The 7,799-nt window shown below is 38.9% G+C and overlaps 1 protein-coding gene across 6 annotated transcripts in view; it reads left to right on the top strand.

The window, feature by feature from the left end:
• Window positions 1-7,799, top strand: part of SENP7 (SUMO specific peptidase 7) — a 46,887-nt gene that overhangs the window by 889 nt on the left and 38,199 nt on the right. For 3 of the 6 annotated variants that reach the window (XM_084843215.1, XM_084843214.1, XM_084843211.1), the window contains exons 2-4: window positions 3,354-3,403; window positions 3,811-3,918; window positions 5,457-5,554. In XM_084843215.1, the coding sequence (XP_084699341.1) occupies window positions 3,362-3,403; window positions 3,811-3,918; window positions 5,457-5,554 (248 nt within the window). In that variant the 5' untranslated portion in view covers window positions 3,354-3,361. Of the gene's footprint in view, window positions 1-689; window positions 799-3,353; window positions 3,404-3,810; window positions 3,919-5,456; window positions 5,555-7,799 lie in introns of those variants that run through there. The other 3 variants (XM_084843212.1, XM_084843216.1, XM_084843217.1) reach the window with 3 other exon arrangements.

Raw genomic sequence — 7,799 nt, 5'->3', positions numbered from 1 at the left:
TAAAAACTAATTTTTATTATGCCATCAGCTTTTGTGGGCAAGGACCCATTTCAGTAGATGCATGTGTTATTCCCAGTTTGTACATTAACATGAGGGCAGAGAAATGGCCCAAGGACCATGAAATGCAAGTAGCACAGCCTCGATGTTTCTCTGCAAAGTTCAAGTGCATACAAGATCATCACAGTGACCAGTCTCAGGCTCTTGTAATTCCTTATTTCTTAAGCACATAAAAAATCCCAAAGGCAGCTGTGTTGATCCATAAGGGGAAAAATCCCAAATTCACAGTTTGCAGTACTTCTATTAGGACTAATCCAATTCCACAGAATTGTGCAAGCTTTCAAGTTCTCCAGAACTCTTCATCCTGCTTTTTGTTCTAGAGAACTTGACACAATTTTGTGGAATTTTGGTCCCAGAGCAGTTTACAAATAATCTGTAAAAGAAGACAATTACTGCCTGCAGGCTTACAATCTAAAAAGACTTGACACACAAGGAAAAAGGAATAGGGAGGGAAGAGGGGGAAAATTAAGTCTGGTGGAATGGCTTTGCTTTCCCTCCTTTCATCTCCCACAATACAGCCTGCCGGAATGTCTACTGGCAGTGACAGTTGAGGGAGGAGAAGCCTTTGTGAAGGTGATCTTCCGCAGGGCTGGTGGAATACTCCTTCCCTATCTTCTCTCTCATGTGACTTTAGTTAAAGAAAGAGAAACTGAAAGCCCAGAATGTTCAAGCTGATATTTAGGCTAGACAGAGCCATTTTCATGAGATGAAAAACTAAAAAGGAATGCTCATGCCTGATTGGTAAGTAACTTTATCTTTATGAGACTGTAAGTGTAGGTTTAGCATGTTTACAAGTGTATTATTTATTTAAAGTAGTTTATCATGGTTCTCAGCAAAAAAAAGTATCCAAGAGCATCTTACAATCAATCATTAAAAAAAGATAGCCGCTGTCCACAGGCTTACAAACTAAAAAGACATGACACACAAGGAAAAGGTGATTGAGATGGAAGAGGAAAATATTAAGTAGACTGTCAGCAGATTATATATGGGGCTAAGATATGGGGTTCTCTGAGAGATGTTCATTAGAGTCTTTACAGAATGAATTCTTAAGAGCATTGCTAAGTCTCCCACCAGGCACACCTGCCAGTTAGTTATATACGGGCAGAAGTCGGAGTAATGCCAATGATATACTCAATTTGAGGTACTGTGTACTTCTACTTCCTCAAAATGGAATGCACAGCTAGCGAACTAATAACTCATTGCGTAGCAGAGCAGAGAAGCTCCACTCTTAAAAATAATTGGTTAATAAGATGTGAAGCAAGTCTGAAGAAATTTGGGCTGGACTCTAAAGTGGTAGCACCTAGTGATATACAGAACAGCTGCGAATCTATTAAAAAACAGATGCAGGCATATTAGGTTGGATGTTGAAGTAATTAGGGTATCCAGATTTTCCACTTGTTACCCCTCCCTAAAAACTTACCATGGGGAAGAGGAATACCTGTCTGAGATCACGTTTCCCTTTCTTCACAAGACCTTTGTAGCCTTGCGCTTCCAGACAATGAAAACTAATTTTAGGGAAGGAAGATACAAGAACATCCCCAGGGAACAATGTTTCTGTATTTGTGGTAGTCATGTGGTTGAGGATACAGTACACTACGGTCTACATTGCAAGTTATATAAAATTCCAAGAGATAAATATTTAATGAGATGTTCAGCACCTGTAGCTAACCTTAATGATATGGATAAAACTAAATATTTTTTGTCAAATACATCCATGTTTGTCATGCTTAACACAGCTAGATTTGCGGTAAAAGCAGCCCAACTTAGAATAGCCCAAAAGGATAAACATTTTTCTTAAGAAAAGTGGCCTCTGCAATCACATTCTTGTAAGGCACTGAGTATTGAATTTTAATGTGGTGATATAATTTTTATTGTTAATACCCTGTATTGTATTGATAGCTGTCTGTTGTTGGCCTCTTTGGCTATAATCTGTACTTGGTTGCCTAATAAATAAATGATGATGAGTAAACTGTCAGCAAGACTGGTAGAATGGCCATGCTTCCCCTCTCATCTCTGGTGGGGGGAAGGCCCTGCAGGCTTGTCTACCTGGCGGCTGGGGCACTTTCTTTTGCCAGCAGGGCAGTCAGGGCTAGGAGGAGGAGAAAGACAAGGAAGAGGAGCCACCACCACTGCAGCAGGTGCTGCTGCGGTACAGGGTCAGGCCTGGGCCCTTTTGAGCCTCTGGGCCCTTGGAGGCTGCCTGCCCATGCTTGGCCTGGCCCTGATAGTTCCTCTGCCTGCTCCTGCCTTCCTTGCTCCTTCTTTCCTACATGGCAGTTGATGTCAGTTAGCCCTTTGGGGTTTGGGGGGAATCCAACTGGCGCAGACCTTGGTGTAGGGTTGTGATTAGATGTAATTGTAACTATTTTTTTTTTAAATGAGAGAAATGTAGAATGTTACTGATGATTTTAATAGGGAGAGAATGAGAGAGGTTGGTGTAAAGCCGCACAACAGCAAAACAAGGAGGCTCTGGATCCACTGTGGATATAGTCAGTCTTAATGTTAAATATATAAGAAAGCTAGGAAGCCTAACAACAGAGTATTCAAAATATATTTAAGCTAAACGTTTTGGCTTCTGCCCTCATCAGTAGCTGTGCTGTTAAATGGATATCAGGAGTGGCAGTTTGGAATGCCTGGAGATGAAAGTTCCTTAGGAAAAAAACAGAGGAATGATTGGTGTAATGCTTATGAATTATCCTCCAGATTAAGGCCATTGGGGCTTCTTAGTCTATAGATCCAGAAACTTTCCCTTTTGTCAAGCATGTCATCTTTTTTTTGTTCTATTTAAAATATGCATTATTATTATTGTTGTTGTTGTTAATCTTGATTTTTATCCGCCGTAGTGATGATTGGTCCTGGATGCTTGGTTAAAGCTGTATATCATTAGCATATTGATGACACCCAAGTCTCAATCTCTGGGTGATCTCTCCCAGCTCCTATTTATAGATGTTAAACAGCATCTGTAGATGTTAAACAGATGTCAAACAGCATCTTGCCAAACAACAGAATAACTGCTTCTGATCAGTTAATCTCCTTACAGTAGCAGAGGGACCTAGTAAGTGTCTCTTCCTTGTGCTTTGGCAACCTTATTATCAGCAGTTACCTTGGAAGTATATACCAGTTTGGGGGGAAAGCAATCATCAGAGAAGCCTTTTTATTCACAAGGGGTGTGTGTACCTTTAACATCTGGGAAATATGAACTGTCTCCTATCAGTACTGTGAACCCTAATTAGCTACTTTTGGAAATGCTTATAGCATGATGCAAAATACTGTTATTTTCTATCTGTCTTATACAGCAGCAAACATGGAAGGATGTGGGGAAAAAATACCTTCAGGTCAACTGAATGTAAGTTTGTCCTTAATCTACATCCATTATTTTGGCAATTTGGCTCATAATATTCTGCAGCTCTCCTAAAACATAGTCACTTTGGATGGAACAACATACACATGTAAATATAAATTACACAACAGTTTTAGAAACAAATGTATGACTAATTGCAAAGACTGAATTATAGTATGAGGAAGGCCATTATGTTTGACATGTTTGGCAGATTAAAATTTTATATCTAATGAAGATTGATTTGATTTATAATTGTTGTACTGGTATTATTTAAAGTCTTTAAATGTAAATGTCATAATTTTCATAGGTTCTACACCCTAACTTTTTCTCCTTTTATACTTTAATGTTTGGAATTAAGTATTGTTTCCCTTTTTCTTTTGTGAAACACATGTGAATTTGATGTCTTGTTTCAGTATCGAATACCAAAGAAGGTATCAAACACACAGTCAGAAGATGTCCATGTTCAGTCCCCATTGTCAAGACTTGCAGATGCCCACCAGTGGGAACGTCCATTCCAAGGGGTAAATAGAAGCTATTTCTTCTTGACATTTGCGAAGAACTATGTTTGGGTATTCAAATTTTGAAAAGTAAATATTCTATAGTTGTTTAAAAGGTACAGTTATTCAGCTTTATGAATGCAAGTAATTCAGGACACTTTAAAAAGATGAAGAAGGAAGAAACTGAGCACTTAATCTGCAGTTTTCATCTGTTCATTTTGGTTGCAGTTCCCTGTGGAAGTGAAACTGAGTTTGGAACTTGACTGGATGTTTGCTAATCAGAATGAAAGTGATCTTTGGGTAGAGGGACTCAAAAGAATTCAATTGGTGGACAGATTGCTACCTAATAGGGTTTAGACTTGCTGGGACACGTAGCCTCTGCAGGGGTGAGGGACCGATTAAATTGGTCTACCCTTCAAGACTGATGGATCATGAAAGATTCATGAATGCTCCCAGGCACTAGAGCCGGCAATCCTGTCGAAACCCTGGTTGATCTGTGGAATGGGGAGATGATCCGTGCAGTTGACGTCGTTGCTTCTGCTGGGACCCAGAGCATGGACTCCTTGGTTTTCCAAGGAGCTCAGAGCAACAGAGTGTCTTGGCTGATGATAAGACCAGTGGTGGAGAAAAGCACGAGCCAAATTCAACTAAACACAGGTCAGAGGCCATTTGGGAGCCTACTCCATGGAAGTGAGGGCAGCAAATAAATCTTCCTGCCCCCATCGCATCAGCACAGTATCGTCCAGCAATCTGCCAGCTTTATATTTTTATATATAACTTTCCATTTCCTTAAATGGAGTTTTAGTAGATACAGTTGGATCAGACTGAATTACTTGATATCAGAGGGGGATAAGATAGGTAGCAGCAACCTCCTAAGAAACTGAACATATGTACGTCATTAATGTTCTTAAGCAAAAAGTTCCAAGTCCATTTGTACTGCAGAAACAAGAAAATTTGCTTTTTCTTTAGTAGAGATGGCAGAGGAATTTGTTTGGTTCACATTTGATATTTGCACTTTTTCAAATTTTGTAAAGCAGTTCTTCAATCAACATATGTGTACAAAAATGCATATAAGGAGGAAATGCACACAAAAATGTGTATTACTGAAAATAACCAACAAAAATTCATACTACGGAAAATAGCTTGCAAAGAATGCATCTATTAGGCCAAATCTCATAGAAAGACCCCTCTATTAGGATAAATGCGCATGAAAATGCGTACAACTTTTTGTGTGGACTTTAAAAAAAACTAATTTGCAAACTGATGCAGAAACAGGAAGAGCCAAACTTAAGACTGAGAAAGTGAGGGACAGAGAAACTTACAGATTTGTCCATCGCTATTCTTCAGTTAAGAAAGAAACATTTTCTTTCATCATGAGGTGGGGGATTATATTTGGTTATACTGGAATGTGTTATCATTTCAGTAAACTAAATGATATGGGGTTTTTTCTTCTGTCTGTATATAGCTTGCCCTTTTTTTACAATTTTGAGGAATGCATTCTTCACTTTTGCATTTTGTATTGTTAATTTTTTTTATTCAAACTTCCCACCCACCCATTTCAGTGGACGTCAGTACCAAGAAATAAAACGTTTTACCAAAATTGGAAGAGAAAAAGACGCTTGGAGAAATGTTGCATCGATGATGAAGGGTCAGAATTTGGGTAAGCGGAGGATGCTTCAGAAATCAAGGCTATAATGCAATATTTTATTTATTTATTTATTGTTTATTTTATTTAAAACATTTCTATCCTGCCCTATATCATTAAGATCTCAGGGCGGTGTACAGAAAAAATCAATTTAAACCGTATAAAACAATAAATAATTTAAACACCTAAAAACATATTAAACAATTAAATAAGCTAATACCAGTTAAAATCTAAAACAATAAAACAGTTAAAACAATGTGCTAGGGAATGCATTTAGCCCTCAAAGACTTTGGTAAAAAGCCATATTTTTACTTGGTGCCGATCAGTGTCTGCACCAATCTGGCCTCCAAGGAGAGGGCATTCCACAACCGGGGTGCCACAGCAGAGAAGGCCCTCTCCCACATCCCACCATAATGTATGTCTCGTACTGGTGGGATGCAGAGGAAGGCCCCTCCAACAGATCTCAGTTCTCAGGCAGGCATATATAGGGAGAGGCGCTCCCTCAAATATCGAGGTCCCAAGCTGCTTAGGATTTTAAATGTATTTTAGGAACTGCAGGCCTATTAATCAATCAAAACACTTTTGTATTTTATTTATTTTATTTTATTTATTTCATTTCTATACCGCCCAATAGCCGAAGCTCTCTGGGCGGTTCACAAAAACTAAAACCAAACAACACACAATAAAACAATTTAAAATATATAGAACATTAAAACCACAATATAACAATACAACCACAATAAAACCTAGCAGCAGTACAGGAGTTTAAAATACAGATTTAAAACAGCAAAGATAAAAATTTAGAAAGCTAAAATGCCTGGGAAAATAAAAAGGTCTTCACCTGGCGCCGAAAGGAGTACAATGTAGGCGCCAGGCGAACCTCACTAGGGAGCTCATTCCAGAGCCGGGGTGCCACAACAGAAAAAGCCCTCCTCCTAGTAGCCACCCGCCTCACTTCCTTTGGCAGGGGCTCACGGAGAAGGGCCTCTGATGATGACCTTAAGGTCCGGGCAGGCACATATGGGAGGAGGCGATCCTTCAGGTAACCTGGCCCCAAGCCGTTAAGGGCTTTGAATGTTAACACCAGCACTTTGAATCGGGCCCGGAAATGGACTGGCAGCCAGTGCAGCTGGAAAAGTACTGGCGTAATATGAGCTCGCAGGCCAGTATTGTTCAGAAAGGTGCTCATCATTAATTAGGCAGTAGATTGTAACTTAAATATTCATTCATTCATTCGCTGTTTATATTCGCTGCAATAACAAAGTTCTCTGGGCTGCTTACAATAACAATAAAACAATAAAAACAACTATAAACTTGTATTTTTATTACAAGTTCTAATAACTTCTGCAGATGGCAAATGCCATCTTAGATGGATTCCCGTTTTCTCTTACACAGGAGAGAATGTCCTTTCTAAGGTGCCTGCTGTGACATGTGTGCATCATCTGAAAAGAAAGTATGCATTTTTCCTCAGAATTAATTGCTTTTACTCATATGCAGTTTATGTACATTTACTGTGCAATCCTGTATTTCCATTGGGAGTTCGATGGGACTTACTGCCAGGTAAGTGTATGTAGGAGTGCAGCCTGAATCAATTAATCAACGTGCAGTGCAATCCTGTACATGTCTACTTAGTAGTAAGCCCCACTGAGTTCAAAAGGACTTACTTGCTGGTAAGTCTGTATAAGAGTGGAGCCTAAAATTCATATTATTAATCAAGTGACTGCCCCCTATGAAGCCACGGTGTTATGCAAAGACCAATTTTTAGAGTTTTTAGATTTCTGACCTTACCAATCCCATGGTAGGTTACAACAATATTAAAAACAAGCAACAAAACCAGCCAAATACAATACAGTGTATTAAAATTAAATTTTGTCTATAAGAGTTTAATCTCCTAGCCCGTTTGGACTTGGATGTCAGTCCAAAGAAGTAAGTCTTGCAATGCTTCTAGAAAATTATTGGGTCAGACTTTGATGTACCTCCACAAGAAGAGAGTTCCACAATGGTGGGTCATTGAATAATCCACTGAGAATGCTCCTCTGTTTGCTCTTGAGGCAAGAGATGATCTCTAACATAATGTATGTACTTTAGATTAGCCTCATGGGATACTGTTGAACTGTACTATAGTAATCTAATGTTGCTATAAATTCATAGTCAAATGACTTCTACCATTGTGTTTCTAATAATTCATGCAGTTTTGTATGTTACAAATTTTGAAATACTCATTGCACATTCAAAACCTCCATCTTAAGCATATTTACAG

Source organism: Heloderma suspectum, chromosome 3 (genome assembly GCF_057233095.1).
Source record: "Heloderma suspectum isolate Gila_16-S chromosome 3, 16-S_ref, whole genome shotgun sequence".
Lineage (NCBI taxonomy): Eukaryota > Metazoa > Chordata > Lepidosauria > Squamata > Helodermatidae > Heloderma > Heloderma suspectum.
The sequence above is the reverse complement of the archived record's forward strand: the minus strand, read 5'-3'. Positions and strand labels throughout refer to the sequence as shown.